Source organism: Lytechinus pictus, chromosome 7 (genome assembly GCF_037042905.1).
Source record: "Lytechinus pictus isolate F3 Inbred chromosome 7, Lp3.0, whole genome shotgun sequence".
Taxonomy (NCBI): Eukaryota; Metazoa; Echinodermata; class Echinoidea; order Temnopleuroida; family Toxopneustidae; genus Lytechinus; species Lytechinus pictus.
The window spans coordinates 35,479,728-35,499,330 of NC_087251.1; the positions used below are offsets into that span (position 1 = coordinate 35,479,728).

A 19,603-nucleotide genomic window follows, 5' to 3' on the forward strand; every position below is an offset into this window, starting at 1 on the left:
TTTTATACACTATATCTATAAACTTTGAAAGTTATGACAACAATCTAATAATTACCTCTAAAATGGCCAAAGTTCAATGACCTTAAATGACCTTTGACTTTGATCATGTGACCTGGATCATGTGACCTGAAACTCGCACAAGATGTTCAGTGATACTTGGTTACTCTTTTGTCCACGTCTTATGAACTAGACCAATACACCGACAGAGATATGATGGTAATTCAACAAATACCCCCAACATGGCCAAAGTTCATTGACCTTAAATGACCTTTGACCTTGGTCACGTGACCTGAAACTCGGACGGGTTGTTCAAAGATACTTGATTACTTTTATGGCCAAGTTTCATGAATCAGATCCTTAAACTCTCAAAGTTATGATGGTAATCAACAGATACCCCATTATGGCCAAAGTTCATTGACCTTTGACGTTGGTCATGTGACCTGAAATTCACACAGGATGTTCAGTGATACTTGATTACTCTTATGTCCAAGTTTTATGAACTAGACCAATAAACTTTAAATTTATGATGGTAATTCAACAGATACCCCCAATTTGGTCAAAGTTCATTGACCCTAAATGACCCTTGACCTTGGTCATGTGACCTGAAACTTAGGCAGAATGTTTAGTAATATTTTATTAACCTTATGGCCAAGTTTCATGAACTAGGTCCATATACTTTCTAAGTTATGCTGTCATTTCAAAAACTTAACCTTAGGTTAAGATTTGGTGTTGACCCCGCCGCCGTCGGAAAAGCGGCGCCTATAGTCTCACTCTGCTATGCAGGTGACACAAAAACTATTATGTCTTGATTTATGTGTTGATTTTCGGTAAACAAATGTTAGGCAATTTTCAGTTCCCTCAAATTTAGGTTATTCTAGCCACCAACATAGTTTATGGACCGAACGTCTGTCAAGGGCTGGTAAGAATATTTAACCACTCTAAGAGTGAATACAATAAGGAAATCTAAGTATCCATACGTACTTGAGCTTGGTGTGTCATAGAAGTCTCTTGAGCTTTGGTTGTCGACCAGGGAGTCGTCATCGGGCGTACGACCTCCAGCGATGCCGTTGAATTGTGCGGGGATCTGGCCATTGCTGAGCTCTTGTTGTATTCTTATGGTTTGCAAGATGGCGGCGGCGTCGTTCCTAGCCGAGACGTAGGATCGTTTGGGGATTTTTGATGGAACGTTGATTGTCACAGGGTGACATGATTCTGTAGAGATGAAAAGTTTAAGATTGTGTTCAGCATTGGTAAATCGCTGAAAATGAGAATAAGATCATGCCCAAATAGGTCTTTATTATGTGTCTATCTACAGGAGAATTAATTGAAGTATAAAAAGCCGACCGGTCAAACAATTTTGAATAAGTAATTGATGGTAATCCAAATATCTTAAAGAATAAATTTGTTTATGTAGAAACGCATATAAAAACATCTTACACTTAACATGCTTATCATGCAGGAAATTGTTTCATTCTCGGAGAAACTGTTTGCCATCTTCATAATAAAATAATTGTTGGACATGCACATACATTATTTACTAGTTAGTGAAGCAAAAGGTCCGAAGGCCTGTAGGGGCAGTTTATTAGGTTAATACCATTAGCGCTCTCGAAATTCCCAAACCGGATTGACTAGGATTGGATTGGAAATTGATGGATAGAACAAAAGGTTTATGTAATCTAGCTTACTCTCATTTTGGTATAACTTGCAGTTAAAGTTTATATTACTCTTTCAGAATGGCGTTTTTCCCCACAATGCTCGCCCATTCCCACCTACGCAATATAAATAATGTAGTAACCCAAAACCAGTTCGGACTATGTTATTTGATAGCAACAGTTTCGAGCACATGTGGGCTTATGTTTGAAAGGTAAATTGATCTGTTTCTGCTTCAGTAAATGTCAAACCATTGGGTTTGGTCAATCTGAAGTAAAAGAGAGTGATCCATGGTGATAGCGGGTGAAGATATCTTCAGGCTGGCTACCCCGCTGGCTACCTGACGTAAGGAGTGCGCATGTGTCTTGTTTGACGTGAGTTTCTGGAGGGTAGTTGAGGAAAACAGAGTGTATTTACACTCAATTAGCCAGCGAAGCTGTTTGGAAGTTATTTTACTATCTCTTGGCCAAGAGGGCGAGCGGACGAAGGATCGTTAGAGGAGAAGGGGTAAAATAGAAATCAGAAAACTGTAATTTGATGAGATTTGAGTGAGATTTCGTTCCCTTTTGGCAAAGATTCACATTCCCACGTTTGCTTAAGTGACGAGGCTTGCTCTCTGAGGCATTATTTAACCATACTATAATTTTGGTAAATTATGAACCTATTAAATGATAGTTAAAATAAAATTGCATGCAATATTAATCTGGATTTTTAACCAACTTTTCGGTTGGTTAAAAATTATGAGAGTTTATATGAATTTTGTATAATAACCTCCTCACAAAGAAAGGGCTAATATCTTTGACTTCACCCACTTAATCAGGATTATTCATGTGGGTTCTGGATAATCTTCCGAACAAGCACTGCTTCGTAATCCAGGTTTAAAAGGTAAAGGTGTATTCCATTCCCGGATTCCATTTTCATCTATCATTGTTGATTTCCTTCAACAAATATCAAAAGCTCACTGGACCCAACTTAATTATAGTTTCCAATGAATAAACACAAACTATTTGCACGTTGCAGGTGTCTAGCCGCAAAGTGTAAAGCCAATGTATTACTTTCAAGCCGAAAATCTGCTCGGATCTTTAGGTTTCCCGATTATCCTCGAGTCAAAACAGGTGCGAAGTTTATTATTTTCATGCTTTAAGACAAACAAGGAAATACACTGACAGATGAAAAAATTACGTACCTGCCTTAATAGCTAAATTCTTCTCGTTTTTCTTCCTTTTTTTTCTAAAAACCCTGCTATGAGAGTTGTGTTCATTATTTGTTGGAAATTACCGACAGCGGCGTGTTAATAGCCCTTAATAGTACATTTCTAGCACGTCTACCCAGATAAGGTTCTCGAGCACTGAAAAAACTTCCCTTACTATTAAGTTTGCGTGGCAAATGTGCCTATATTTGATTGGCGAATGTGCATGTAGATAAACGCCCAGACAAATAACGCGAGTACTGCGGTGGGATTTGAACCCTGGACCTTAGTGATCACAGTCTGGAGACTTGTCCTCTGAGCCACAACACCTTAACATGCGTTGCATGCAGTCTGATAATCTCTTTTCTCTCTCGATGTTCTCTATCTCGTATCTCTCACCCTTTTATAGTGCCCCTTTTCTATCACCTTTCCCATGCACTTTCTCAGTTTGTGTTGCTCTCTTTCCACCCCCTCCATGTAACACAACTGATTTAATGAAGGTCAAGAACTTAAGAGGACGTTAAGTAAAGTTTATTCGGTAGTCCTTGTCCTTAACTTTCGTCAACACCATCCAATCCACTTAAACACATCTGTAACAATTCAAGAACGTATCCCTGATCTTTGTTCAGAAAGTAGTCTACAGCACTTCAAGTATCGTATGACCAGATAACATTTAAAACATAAGAAAGTTGCGCTTTACGGCCCTTTTCAGTAAATTTCAGTTAGGATATTTGGTAGTTATGGCAACCTGCATAGAATCTGAAAATGACCTGAAAAATATAAAAGGTAAGAGCATTTTAAGGAAAACATAGTTGAGATCATATGACAGGATGCTCGGTCTATATTCTGACATTTTCAAAAGAGGTGAAGATTTTAAGTCCCTTCATCCTTTGAGAATTATCTCAATTTACTTCACAGAAAACAATCTTTGCCAGAAATTAAGAAAGCACGCTGTGGACATTTTTTTTTCCCTTTTCGCGTTGATGTTGCAATCTCGCACATGCGTCAAATTAGATTCAACAATCGTAACGATTAGTTTCTCCCCACCTTTAAATAAGATAAGCTAGTAAAAGCAGTAGTTCTTGGAAAACATCTATAAAAAAAATAATAAGTATCAATGGTGCAATATGGAAATCTTGAATTAAAGGAAATAACATGGAAACAATTGTCATTATTATCCCAGAAATCTATTCAGCATGCAAAGAGTTAAAAAATCATAATTTCTCGTTACTCATCATGGAAGAGTAAAAACGCATTTTAATCATGTTCATTCAGGTGAAAATGTTTTTTTTGTTATAATTAGAAGAAAATATCAGCAACAGACAATGAGGGGCACGGAATTTAGTTACTTGGAGATATTTCCTTGTCGTTGTCATCCTTTCCGCTCCCCCTCCTCTCTCAACCCTTCTCTCTCACTCTCACACACACTCCCACACACCCACCCGCACATATGAACTCTCACTCTCATTCACTCCCTCTCTATCATCCTCTCACGTTCTCTATCCGTCTCCCACCTCTTTCTCTCCATTATCCTCCCTCTTCTTCTTTCTCTGTTTTTCTCCCACTCCACAATTTTATCCCCATTTCTTATTGTTCAACCATTCTTGATTTTTTCCCCAATGCCTCTGTCCGGTCTGTCACTCTCTAATCTTTTCGCCCCCTGTATTATTTCGTATATATCTTACTTGCCATTATATTGTCGCATTTACACGGATTTTTTGGCAGATGAAATTTCTTTGTTGCGACGTTTGGTTATAAATCATGCAAGTGTGGACGTAATTTCTTTATAAGGAGGAGGTGCATGCTGCTCATTTTCTCAAATCATGAACCATTGAGTCAATAAAACTCCCTTTCTTAACATGGCATGATTTGTGTAAATAGGACCAAATATCGGGCAAGTAAGAGTACCTCTCTGAACATCACGTTTCTTCATGTTCCAGATCTATTTTCTTACATTTCATTTAATTCCTTTATCGGGCTTTCTACACACGACTTGGAGAGAATTATTATTCTTCTCTATATAACAGACGATGGTGTATATGCACCTGGTGTACACCAAGATTGCACGATAATTAGGAGAATCCATCGGGACACTAGTATGGTCTCCTTAAAATGTACGTGGGCGTAAATCGGCGAATATGGAACAGGTGACCATTAAGGTTACGTTTAAGAGTTAGAAGGGGCTAAGACTCTATGGATTAACGTCTTTCTGCATGTATGCTTCTGAGATAAGAAAAAGAAATAAACATTGAACAGGAGCTGTTGAAGATGTTACTTGTATCGGGTGAAGATGCCCAACTGTAAGATGGGAAACCTTCATTATCTTGTCATGTCATGTCTCCATTCATGACAATGTCATCCATAATTGGATGATACCACCAAGAACCATGTTTTATACCCTTTGTGAAGAAATATAAAAAAGGAAATAAAAATGCTAGGCAAATGGATGGCGACTAATGTATTTTGCACAAGTCGAAGGCTTTGTGAGGGGCATAAATAAAATATGCTATAAAGAACTGTTCGATTCATCCGATCAGTCGAACTCTAGAATAAATGGCTTGACTCAGAATTGACATTTTCTCTGATAGCAAGATTTGTTTCACTTTTTCTTAATCTCAGCATTAATGTGAATTTTACGCTGTACTTCTAAAAATTAGTGATTGTAGAAATTATTCACAATGAAAGAAACAGTAAAAAGTTTATCAAAAAAACGAAAAGAAAACATATTTAAATTACAGTGACCGCTAAATATCAAACATGTTATGTACTCAGCATTTTCACACAGAGTTTTGAACGTCTGGGGATATAAACTTCAGGTTGAATTATTTTTAGAACAACAAAGCCCGCGTATAAAGGTAACTTGTAAACAAGTTGGATCACACCTACTTTTTGAGGCTCCGATATTCCCTGGTGTGTATATCTTCTAGCGTACGCTATGTTACCTCTTTATGCTTCTATAGATAAGTGTTTACGACTGATACCTTTGCACCATCCTCCCTTCCCTCCCACGAAGACAACGCCCGAGGTGAACAGAGAGTATTGAATTATTTTAAAAGTTGTCTTAATGTGAGTCATCGACTTTTCAGACATTGACCGAGAAAAAATAAATTCTACATTTAATTGTAGCTCTTTAAATTTGTGCTAATTAATGTCAATGTTTGCCGATGAAATTTCAATAGAACGATATCCAGATGATTGATTTTTTGTGGGTTTTTTTTATAGTAAACAAATATATCTTAGTAATAACATGCATGAATAGATCAACATACGATAGTAAATGACTAGATAGTTATAAATATATTTTTTTCTAGTATAAATAAATATAATTATTTCCATAAGATAGTAAAGAGAGTAATAAGATGAAATTGATTTATATTTATAAAATAGTGAATCTATAGGTCGCCATTTTATACATATTACTTGAAACCAATGCAATAAATCTCGTTAAGCTATCAAATGGATGAATCTTCATGAGAAAATTCAGTTTAGTAAACGAATAGATCTCCATGAGATAATAAGTAAGTAGATCTTCATAAGATAGTAAATGTATACTCCTCCATAAAATAATGAATGCATACATCTCCATAAGATAGTACACGAATAGATCTTCATAACATAGTAAGTGCACACTTCTCCATAAGATAGTAAATGCATACATCTCCATAAGATAGTACATGAATAGATCTTCATAACATAGTAAGTGCATACTTCTCCATAAGATAGTAAATGCATACATCTCCATAAGATAGTAAATGAACAGATCTTCTGTTCATAAGACAGCAATTAATTGCACCTCCGTAAAATAGTACATAAAGAGAACTTCATAAGATAGTAAGTACATAGATCTCAATAAGAAAGTAAATAAATAGATCTTCACAGGATAGTAAATGAATCGATCTTCATAAGATAGTAAGTACATAGATCTCAATAAGGTAGTAAATGAATAGATCGTTACAGGATATCAAATGAATATATATTTATAAGATAGTAAATGAATAGATCTTCTGCCCCCAGTGGAAGCTAACATATTTATGGAACATTTCGAGGAGACGGCTCTCCATGCAGTCAGCAACACAAAACCCCAAAGTGTGTCTCTATGTGGACGACACTTTCGTGGTTTGGCAACATGGGGCTGAGGAAACTAACAATTTCTTACAGCATCTGAACTCTCAACACGGGTGTATGAAGTTCACCATGGAAATTGAGAACGAGGGGCCATCCCCTTTCTTGATACTAATATTACGAGGACGGCACGGGGATCCCTATCCCACCAGGTTAATCGTAAACCTACTCACACCGATCGGTACTGGAACTATCGTTCATTTCACCACCCATCAGTGCTGAGATCAATTAACAATACGTTGGTCAAACGAGCCCATAAGGTTAGTGACGAGATCCACCTGAGAGGTGAGCTTGAGCATATGAAACATGTTTTGAAATGTAACAACTATCCCTCACATAAGATCTGCACTGAGCTTCCCCCTTCGCAAAACCCTCATGTAGCCCAGCCCAAGGTGAATGTCGTTCTTCCCTATCTGGGAGCAGCCTCTCACAAGATTCAGAGGATTTTGAGAGAAGCCGACATTGAGTTTTGTCATAGCTCCTCAATTAAGCTTCAATCTGCCCTCACTACCCACAAGGACAAACGCAACTCCAAGGACCTCCTTCGAGTTTACCGAATTCCTTGTGAATGTGGTACAGTTTGCATCGGTAAGGCGGGTCGTTCCTTTAACACTCGGATTAAGGAACGCAGGGCCCATGGTAGGAGACACGAGGGACAAGTCTGCAATCATCGATCATGCTCACACGCATGATCATCGGATTCTCTGCCTTCAGTGGATAGTCAGAGACGCGTTGGAGATTGGGGAACATAACACTGTTCCTCAAGACAGCGGCCTCCAACTTAGCAATATCTCGCTTACTATTCTAGACAAAGAGGCTAATTAGTCTAATTAGCCCCCCCCCCCCACACACACACACACACAGTGTCCTACACTATTGTGAGCATTACAATGATACGGGCGTTTTTTGGCGGCTTTTGTCGTTCATGCCATTTTGGCGGGAATGATAATTGACGGCATTTCCGGTCTTCTCCGTTTTGGACGTGTGTTGTCACCGACGTCCGCATATGTGGATGTCATGTGACTTCTCCAGCCAATCAGAGACATGTATCCCACAAGGCACCGTGCATACGGCACCTTGACAGAGTATACCGTGTGAAAAAAGACTTGACACCTCACAAATCCCCAATAATTTCTATTCCACATGAGACGAATTGTGCAATGTTGGAGATGTGTTACAAATGTAAGGACAATTTAAAGATATTTACAGATGGATCAAGTATAGCAAGCAAAAATATTGTAAGTTGTGCTTTTTATATTCCAAGTCTCCTTTTCGTATTTCACCATATTATCAGATTCTTTACGGTTTTTTAAAGCATTAGATAATAAAATATCATTAGGACTTGTCTACGCAATTCTACAGAAAATTGCTAATTTGGAAAAAGTTAGAATTTCAGTATCATGGGTCCCTTTCCATTGCGGGGTCAGTGGAAATGAATCTGCTGATGCTTTAGCAAAGATAGGACTAAGTCGCCCTAATATTGACATCAATATGCCATTTGTTAAAAGTGGAATTCATTCTATCATCTCCACGATGTTAAATCAAAATGGCAATCGAGATGGGATGTATCTAATAAAGGTCGACTTTTATTCCAAATACATCCTTCTCCCGAACAGTTAATATCATTTTGAAATAACAGAAGAGATGAAAGAATTATACATTGACCAAGATTAGAAAATTGTAACTTGAATTTTTATCTTTTCCAAATAAAAAAAACATGACACTGGTTTAGGTGATCTATGTCAGGAACCGGAGACAATTTCTCAAATGTTTCTATCCTGTAGAAAATATAGTACGCCACGTCAGAAATTATGTTCTGATATAAATGTCTGTTTAAATGATCAGGCGTTGAAACGATTACTACAAAGGAAAAAGGGAAATCATTTGAGCTTTTTGGCTTTCTCTAAAATGCACCGATACATACAAGAGAATATAGTTTTATTAAATTTATTCCCTATTCCTCTATATTGTATATATTTTAGCACATACCTGTTATTGAGAATATTAATTAAAAGCATTCAGTCAGTTTCATGCATTTTTTCCTTCTTAAGGATATTTTTACTTCTAGTTAGTAAGTAAGTTTTAAGTTTAGCTAGTACGAAATGTCATACGATAACATATCATCGGTATTATAATGTCTGGTATACTTAAAGATCCAGACCGGACCCGAAAATGAAATTGATAAATTATATACCAATCGAAAGCTTATAAGCTACTAAATACAGCAAGGTATGCTTTATGCATTTTCACCGCTTCCAAGCTGAGTATTTTGCTTAAGAATAGTCCAATTATCGGGCTTCGAACCCCGCTTAGAAAATAGGCTTTATTGTGCTTTTCACCTGCCTCGAGACCGTGACGTCACGTTGTGTAAGAAGCGTCGTGATTCCATAGGCTTGTACACAGAAAAACTGGGTGATTTTTTTGCTTTCCAGATAACGCATTTCATTCTCTTCACTTCTATCACAGAGGGATATCACATATATTTTTACCCACAAGCTTGAATTTATGAAATCTACAGTTTTGAATTAGTTTTTGCCATATTTTATTTCCTGCTTATTTGGCGCAGATTTCAATTCTATCTGCATTTAGATTATGTATAACAACTTTTCCTGACATAGCAATTTAGGCCCAATAAGAGCCAAACAAAGAAATCACAAAAAAAGTAGTGAGTAGTTGTAGGTTTACAACAATTTGAACAGTGAATAATTTTGAGTGCCATTTTCATCTGAAAACGAAAAAAAAATGGATTCATATCATGGAAATGGAAGAAAATACCCAATGCTTTTGTACACAAACCTATGGAATCACAACCCTCCTGACACAACGTGACGTCATCATTTCCAGGCGACGTGGGGGTGCTCAATCGAAGCGTACTTTGGAGGAGCAGTTTCTTTGATTTTTATTTAATATTTTTAACTATTGGAAGGAGATGTATGTAATATTTTTGGTATATTTGTATTGTATGAATCATTACCTTTATTTTGATATATGATTGTTTTTACACCGGTCAGGGTCTTAAAAATAACTTCTGTCACACGATGTCCAGCGGTTTATTTTGTATTATTCACTATCGTATTGGAGCCCAGCCTATGAAAGGCCAATTGCCTCTGCTGGCTCCCCATATTCTTTGTATTTGTATTTATATGTCACATGTTGTATATTGATTGTATTTATATGTTTTCACGAGAATTGGAAATAAATGAAATGAATGAATTCTCCTAAAGTCCTAATAGTTATAAATATATATATCCTTTTTTAGTTCTTATAAGGGTATGTACCATTATGTTGGCAAATGAGGAGTAACGTAGGCATTTTGGCTACTAGCCCCTTTATGTTTTTTTAAAGTATTTATGTATATATACAAGCCTACATGCCTTTATGTATATGCTACGCGTATGTATTATCATATCACATGATAATGGCTAAAAAATTGTAACTTATATTTGATTAATAATTCTTATTGTTACTCAATTGTTTGTAGTATCGTTGGCCGGTCTGACTGGCTTCGTATGCATGGGGGCTGGTCCCCTGTTTTGCTAGAGCTCCTGTGAGTTATGTGCTGACCGGGCTTGCCCCTTAAACTGTCGGTGAACGGGGCAGCAAGCAGGAGGGCACCAGGCCCCACCAGCATGAGGCCAGGAATTCCTGGTAGTAATTCAAAACTATACATATCACTACTTTCCGCTTTAATCTGGTGTTAACCAATTTGATATGTTGATGTTTTGTACAGAATTTATATGAAATTATTCGAATTATACCCATTGTATATTTACACTTGTATGCGCACCTAATTGGGGGCCTCCAAGCCTTTAGTGGCTTCTGAGTTGCCTTGGTTTCAAACCGACTCAGTAGCTCAGTGATGTGGCCCAAAGCAAAGAGGCGCTATTTTTACAGTGTGTATTGAGTGTAAAAAGCCTGCGTGCGCTGCCAAATTTTCTTCTATCCAATTAATGACCTTATTATTTCTCGAATTTCTCCTAAAAAAACAAGGCCTTATCTACCGAAAATAATGAAAATGAAAACATTATCGTGATATGATAAAATAATTTTGATTGGCGCATACATTCTTTTTTTTTAATGAAAGCGCCGTTTAAAACAAACAACAACTTTGCTTATTCTCCTGAAGATGACAAGAACACACTTGTCAAAACGTCGAGTTTGTGTGGTCTTTCTTCAAGACCGACACTTGCCAAGGAAAGATACACGGTGTTCCGTGAAACCAACTACATTATGAATAGATTTTCATTAGACAGTAAATACATAATTGCACTTCCGTAAGATAGTAAATGAAGAGATCTTCATATAAAGAAAGTAAGTACATAGATCTGAATAAGGTAGTAAATGAATAGATCTTTACAGGATAGTTAATGAATAGATCTTCATAAGATAGTAAATGCATACTTCTCCATATGATAGTAAATGCATACTTCTCCATAAGATAGTAAATGCATACTTCTCCATAAGATATCAAATGCATACTTCTCCATATAAGATAGTAAATGAAAAGATTGTCATGAGTCAGTAAATTATTGCTCCTCCCTAGCTAAGTACATAGATCTCAATAAGGTAGTAAATGAAAAGATCTCCGTAAGAAGATGAGAAGATGTATTCATATCCATCTTTGATTTACTAGCTTTAACAGAGTTAAAGCTGGCGTATACGCAAGTATGAAATAGTATTCAGATTAAAGGGGGTTTATTATAATAAAAAAAATGCGTTATACAAAAGAGTACTATAGATGTATACGTATAACAGTGCCGGAATTTTTATGTCTACACTCTAAATTGCAGGGATTTAATCAAAATATATCCATATAGACTGTAGGAAGGGACCAATTGAATTCTGGATTTGATTTTGAATCCTCCAAAAAAATTGTTTTAAATCTGGAGGGATTTGAATATAATCCTTTGAGATTTAAAGATGAATCTGCAGAATTCAAACTTAATCCGGAATTCGGTTGGTCCCTAACTATATACAGTCCATCAAGATTTATTTTAAATCCCTGTCATTTAAAGTGTATTCATATCTAATGAAGATGTGAAGAAATAAGTATCATGTCATAGGCAATGTAAAACTAACTGGTTCATAAAATGGGTTACACTTCGTAATTCCGAAGGTTCATAATTCCGAAGGTTCTTTATTCCGAAGGTTTGTAATTCCGAAACACGCAAATTGCCTATACAGTGCGTCCCAGAAAAAACGAAACCGAGATTTAGCGATGATTTATCATAACTTAATCACAAATACAATAGACAAATGACCTATCAATGTAAAGTTTAGAATCTTCTCTTTCATCTGATATTAGTTAGAATATTTCTCCTTTACGCATGAGTGAGCAAAAACAATTTGAAGAGGGGATACCAAAAAGTCATTTGGCGGGTTGTATCTAGCTTTCAAAAGGAAAACCACATTTGTAAAAAGTTCAATATCTGCTCTTTAATTTGATACCTCAATTACAGAAAATGGTCAAGAAATAACAAAGTTCTGGCTATTTGAAATAAGGCTTGAATTTCAATAATTTCATAAAATGAAGAGGTTTTACAGGCTTGCGTTCAAACTCACTCGACACTCCGTTTTGTTTACGATCAGCCATGCATTAAGTCTTTTGTTAACCATGCGATAGCTTCTGTGGGAAACCGGTGAAAACAGTTAATTTGATGAAATTATGGAAATTCAAGCCTTATTTCAAATAACCAGAACTTTGTTATTTCTTGACCATTTTCTGTAATTGAGGTATCAAATTAAAGAGCAGATATTGAACTTTTAAGACATGTGATTTTCCTTTTGAAATTCATATACCCCCCGCCAAATGAGTTTTTGGTATCCTTCCTTCGAATTGTTTTAGCTCACTCATGCGTGAATGAGGAATATTCTAACTAATATCAGATGAAAGAGGAGATTCTAAGCTTTACATTGATAGGTCATTTGTCTATTGTATTTGTGATTAAGTTATGATAAATCATCGCTAAATCTCGGTTTCGTTTTTTCTGGGACGCACTGTACATCAATGTTCGTTAATCCGAAAACGTAAAAGGGTTCGTTAATCCGAACATTTGTGGTGTTATTCCGAAGGTTCGTTATTCCGAAGGTTCGATAATCCTAAAACGAAATAAGGTTCGTTAATCCGAAAACGAAATAAGGTTCGTTGTTCCGAAGGTTCGTTAGTCCGAAACGAAATAAGGTTAGTTAATCATTTAGTTTTCGGACTAACGAACCTTCGGAATTACGAACCTCATTTCTTTTTCGGATTAACGAACCATCGGAATAACGAACCTCATTTCGTTTTAGGACTAACGAACCTTCGGAATTACGAACCTTCGGAAATACAAACCTTCGGAATAACGAACCTTCGGAATATCCGAACCTTCGGAATAACGAAGCTTCGGAATTACGAATGTATGCGCATAAAATGTACCTTTTATTTCACACATAGCACATGATATTAATTGGAAAAAGCATTTCATAAGACCATCAAAATTGTCTTCCCCATTTGATAAATTCACTGCATGCATTTTAGAAAAGCATTATGTTTGTAAGTATCAAATATTGAATGAACCTTCTGCTGTGCAAACTGATTGAAAAGCATTGAACAAAACAATTTACTGTAGAAATTTTAGATTATCTGGGTCACAATTCACAGCAAAAGGAAATTCACAAAGTAGGAAAAGTAAAAAGGAGAATCCTGATTATCCTGCTAATGTGAAGTAAATAGCAAACATCGAAAATGAAATGATAAAAAGTATCTATATTTGAGTAAAGAGGTGTCGACCCTGATGCATGGGTGATCCCCCCACCCATGGAAATATTTGGGGCAATCTAATCGATAACCCCCCACCCATAATTTTGAAATGATAATATTGTAAAATCATTATATACAATGATAATGTGTTTTTAAACCATTAGAAAGCACTATAAAATTATCAAAACTGGCATAAAAATACCATGAAACACACAAAATTACAATTTTTGTTAGCACGCCCTGCGTTCAAAATTAGTTTAAATTTTGCGCCCGGAGAGGGCATAATCGTTAAAATTTTGTTTCATTATTGCCCCTCCCCTCCCCGAACCGAAGCATGGATCGACGCCCCCTCTCAGTAAATGCTTACAAAAACACTGTAAAAAAATATAGTACGCCACGTCAGAAATTATGTTCTGATATAAAATGAATGTTTGTTTAAATGATCTGACGTTGAAACGATTACTACATAGGAAAAGGAAAATCGGTTGAGAATTTTGGCTTTTCTAAAATGCATCGATACTTACAGGTCAATATAGTTTTACTAAATTTATTCCTTATTCCTCTACATTTTACGTATTCCAGCACATACCTGTTAATATTGAGAATATTAGTTAAAAGCACCTCGTCAGTTTCAAAACGTTTTTCCTGTTTAAGGATACTGTACTTGTGAATGATGTTTAAGGGAAAATTTAGTTAGCATGAAATGTCATACGATAAAATATCATCGATATTATAATGTATGGTATACTTTGAATAACTATGACACATGACGTCCAGCGGTAAATCGGATACTGGGGTCAGTATGGATAGATGATCAGGTGATATCCTTTGCTTTATATATATATATATATATATATAATATAATTTTAGTTCTTATAATATTATGTAACATTATGTTGAAAATGTACGATGATCTATAAGTAAAACATAAGTTATGAAATGTCATAAGGAAAAAATATCATCGGCATTATTATTGTCTGGTATACTTTAGATTACTTCTGTCACATGATGTCCTGTAGTTAATCGGATACGGGGGTCAGTATGGATAGATGATCAGATGATATTCTTTGCTGACCAACGGTTGAAGAGAGTCTTCTTCGAGGCTGGTGATTCGACGTGAGTGGCTTGCTAAAGCACTACTTCCAGTTCATCAGTTACCGTCCAACTACTCGAGGAACGAGGACTGTTTGAGTGACTGGAAGTACTTGAATGCTAAAATTATTACCATAACAATCAGAGAGAATGTACGATGATTACGTAAAATATTATCAACCCTATGAATGGGAATTATTCTAGAGTCCTAATAATTATATACATATATATATATATATACATCATTTTAGTTCTTATAATATCATGTACCATTATGTAGGCAAATGAAGAGTATCTTAGGCATTTTTGCTACATGACTCTACGTATATGCTACGCATATGTATGTATTATTATATCACATGAAAATGGTCAAAAAGATTGATTTATAATTCTTATTGTTACTAATTTGTTTGGTATGGCTGGCTGGTCTGACTGGATTCCTATGCATCATGATGCATGGGGGCTGGTCCCCCTTTTTTGCTAGAGCTCCTGTGAATTATGTGCTGACCGGGCTTGCCCCTTAAACTGTCGGTGAACGGGGCAGCAAGCAGGAGGGCACCAGGCCCCACCAGCATAAGGCCAGGAATTCCTGCTAGTGATTCAAAACTGTACTTATCACCATTACTATTGTTATGTATTGCACTCCACTTTCCGCCTTAATCTTGTCTTTACCAATGTTTTTTTTTTTTTTTTTTGCAGGAATTTCTGCATTTTATTCATAAATCAACAAATGAAAATAGAATGATACAATAACAATGACATAAATGAGTACATTTTTGTGTGACAATCGAAAATATAAATAATGAATAAGGCTGAAAAATACATAAATGAAGCACGTAAAATAGTAAAGTGGGTAAAAATGCAGGGGCCAGCTATAATAAGCAGGTAACTGCTTGAAACAATAGCAGCCATGAGGGAGGGCTACATGGGAACCGTAATAATAGGTTATGAATATAATTCGATAAAATGATGTCACAAAAGAGAAAGTATAAAAGTTTAGATTTTTAATGGGGAGAGACAAGATAAAGTTTTTTTAAAAAGTGCGAGTGAGTGCTAGTGGGTGAGTGCAGGTGATACATATATGAATACTTAGAAATAAGAAAAAAAAATTCAATGAAGCTTTAAAAGAAAAAAGAGACGCGGACTGTTTGATGTTATGTGGCAAGGCATTCCAAATATCTGGACCATGGTGGCGAATTGTTTTATGAGTGAGTAAGATTCTGGGGTTGGTTAAGTGGATATCTGTTGAATGACGCGTTGGATAAGTATGTATGTCTTTGTTATAGATAAAAAAATTGCGAAATGGAATTGGAATGGTATTTGTGGAAAATTTTAACATAAATATGGCTATTTGGTATGTGTTAATATCCTCAATTTTCAATGTCTTTAAGTTGTGAAATATTGGATTAGTGTGTGCAATGTAATGTGAAAGTGTACAGATGCGAAGTGCCTTTTTTTAAGACGGAATATAGTTTCTATTCTTGACTTACTACTATACCCCCAAACAATGTTGCAGTAAGATAAGTGGGATAAGATGAATGAATTGTAAAGCATAAATAATGACTTTTTTGAGATATAATATTTCAATCTATATAAGATTCCTATCCCTCTGGATGTCAACATACAAATATTGCGAATGTGACTGTTCCAAGTCAAATTTGAATCAATCAAAACACCTAAATGTGATATGTTGATATTTTTTATAGAATCTATATCAAATTATTCGAGTTATATCCATGGTAATATGGTATATTTACCCCTGTATGTGCACCTAATTGGGGGCCTCCAAATTTTTAGTGGCTTCTGAGTTGCCTTGGTTGTCGAAGCGATCCAGTGGCTCAATGATGAGGCTCAAAGCGAAGAGGCGCTATTTTTACAGTGCGTATTGAGTGTAAAAAAGCTTGCGTGCGCTGCAAAATTTTCTTTTGTGCAATTAATGGCCTTATATTTCTCAAATTTCTCCTAAAATATAAGGCCTTATTAACTGCACAAGATAAAACAATTAAAACATTGTAGTGATACGATAGAATAATTTTGATTGGCGCATATGTTCTTTTTTAATGAGAGCGCGGTTAAAAACCAACTAAAAACAACAACTTTGCTCATTCTTCTGAAGACGACAAGAACGCACTTGTCGAAACGTCGAGTTTTGGGTGGTCCTTATCAGGACCAACACTTGCCCACGAAAGGTACATGGTGTACCGTGAAACCAACTAGACTATGAATAAATAAATAGATCTGAATAAGGTAGTAAATTAATAGATCTTTACATGATATTAAATTAATAGATCTTTATAAGATAGTAAATGCATACATCCCAAAAAGATAGTAAATGAAATGATATTATTAAGGTAATAAATGATTGGGCCACCGTACGATAGTAAATGAAGAGATCTTAGAAAATAGTAAATGAATAGATATCTCCAGTAGATAGTAAATTAATAGATCTTCAAAGAAAGTAAATAATTGGTTCTACGTAAGATAATAAAAGAAAAGATCTTAGAAAGATAGTAAATGAATAGTAAATAGATAGTACATGAATAGATCTTTATAAGTTAGTAAATGAATAGATCTTTTATCCCCAGTGGTAGCTAACATGTATATGGAACATTTCGAGGAGACGGCTCTCCAGTCAGCAACACGCAAACCCAAAGTGTGGCTTAGATATGTGGACAAAATTTTCGTGGTTTGGCAACATGGAACATGAACCTACTCACTGATCGGTACTTGAACTATCGTTCATTTCACCACCCATCAGTGCTGAGATTCATCAACAAGACGTTGGTCAAACGAGCCCATGAGTTTAGTGACCAGATCTACCAGAGAGGTGAGCTTGAGCATATCAAACTTGTATTGAAATGTAACAACTACCCCTCACATATGATCTGCACTGAGCTTCCGCCCTCGCGGAACCCTCATGTAGCACAGCCCATGGCGAGAGTCGTTCTTTCCTATCTTGGATCAGCCTCTCACAAGATTCAGAGGATTTTGAGAGAAGCCGACATTGAGTTTTGTAATAGCTCCTCAAATAAGCTTCAATCTGCCTTCACTACCCACAAGGACAAACGCAACTCCAAGGACCTCCTTCGAGTTTACCGAATTCCCTGTGAATGCGGTAAAGTTTGCATCGGTGAGGCGGGTCGTTCCTTTAACACTCTGATTAAAGGTCAAGACTACCCCAGAAAAATGTTAATTTGAATAAATAGAGAAAAATCAAACCAGAATAACGCTGAAAATTTCATCAAATTCGGATGTAAAATAAGAGTTATGATATTTTAAAATTTCACTTATTTTTCACAAAATAGTGATATGCACAACTCAGTGGCAAGCAAATGAGACAGGCGATGATGTCCCTCACTATTTCTTTTTTTTTTTTAATCTGAATTATACAATATTTTTTTTTTTCAGATTTGACAATAATGACCAACTTGACTGAACCATATAGTATTAAAACAATGCTTTTTCCACTGTTCAGGAAGGAATCGTTCCTTGTTTTACCTGACAATTAGGAGAGAATTAGAATATTTCATATAATGAAATACAAAAGAAATAGTGGGTGGATGACGTCACCAGTCTCCTCATTTGCATGCCGACCAGGATGTGCGATTAGGTTTTGCGAAATTAAGCAAAATTTTAAATGTAATAACTTTCTTATTTCACATTAAATTTTGATGAAATTTTCAGTGTTATGCTCATTGGATTTTTCTCTTTTTATTCAGATCAAATTTTTGTTAGGGTGGACTTGTCCTTTCAGGAACACAAGGCCCATGGTAGGAGAGACGAGAGGGACAAGTCTGCAATCATCGATCATGCTCGCACGCATGATCATCGGATTCTCTGGCATCAGTGGACTGTCAGAGAAGCGTTGGAGATTGGGGAACATAACACTGTTCCTCAAGACAGCGGCCTCCAACTTAGCAATATCTCGCTTACTATTCTAGACAAAGAGGCTAATTAGTCTAATTAGCCCCCCCCCCCCACACACACACACACAGTGTCCTACACTATTTTGAGCATTACAATGATACGGGCGTTTTTGGCGGCTTTTGTCGTTCATGCCCTTTTGGCGATAATTGACGGCATTTCAGGTCTTCTCTGTTTTGGACGTGTGTTGTCACCGACGTCCGCATATGTGGATGTCATGTGACTTATCCAGCCAATCAGAGACATGTATCCTGCAAGGCACCGTGCATACGGCACCTTGACAGAGTAAACCGTGTGAAAAAAAGACTTGACACCTCACAAATCCCCAATAATTTCTATTCCACAGGAGACGAAGAATGCAACGTTGGAGATTTTTAATAAATATAAGGTCAATTTAAAGATATTTACAGATGGATCAAGTATAGCAAGCAAATATATTACAAGTTGTGCTTTTTATATTCCAAATCTCGTTTTCGTCTTTCACCGATATCGCTATTAAGAGCAAAACTCACTGCAATGAATATGGCATTAGAGTGGGTAATCATTGATAAAGCAGATAATCAAGTTCCCATATTATCAGATTCTTTATGGTTATTTAAAGCATTAGATAATAAAATATCATTAGGACTTGTCTACGCGATTCTACAGAAAATTACTAATTTGGAAAAAGTTAGTATTTCAGTATGTTTAAATGGGTCCCTTTCAATTGCGGGGTCAGTGGAAATGGATCTGCTGATGCTTTAGCAAAGATAGGACTAAGTCGCCCTAATATTGATATTAATATGCCATTTGTTAAAAGTGGAATTCATTCTATCAACTCCACGATGTTAAATCAAAATGGCAATCGAGATGGGATGTATCTAATAAAGGTCGACTTTTATTCCAAA

At 36.1% G+C, this 19,603-nt stretch overlaps 1 protein-coding gene across 1 annotated transcript; it reads left to right on the plus strand.

Annotated features, from left to right (window-relative positions):
- The first annotated feature begins 17,495 nt into the window (after nucleotides 1-17,495).
- LOC135154655 (uncharacterized) lies at nucleotides 17,496-18,750 on the plus strand. Its single transcript, XM_064101489.1, has 2 exons — nucleotides 17,496-17,922; nucleotides 18,512-18,750. The coding sequence occupies exons 1-2, from the start codon at nucleotides 17,496-17,498 to the stop codon at nucleotides 18,748-18,750; spliced, it is 666 nt and encodes a 221-aa protein (XP_063957559.1).
- The last annotated feature ends 853 nt before the right edge of the window (nucleotides 18,751-19,603 follow it).

Excerpts from the sequence above, each read along its gene's own strand:
- LOC135154655 (XM_064101489.1), top strand. The coding sequence starts at position 17,496 with ATGAACCTACTCACTGATCGGTACTTGAACTATCGTTCATTTCACCAC. Across the intron at positions 17,923-18,511 it reads ATGCGGTAAAGTTTGCATCG|ATCAAATTTTTGTTAGGGTG; the intron begins GTGAGGCGGGTC and ends CTTTTTATTCAG.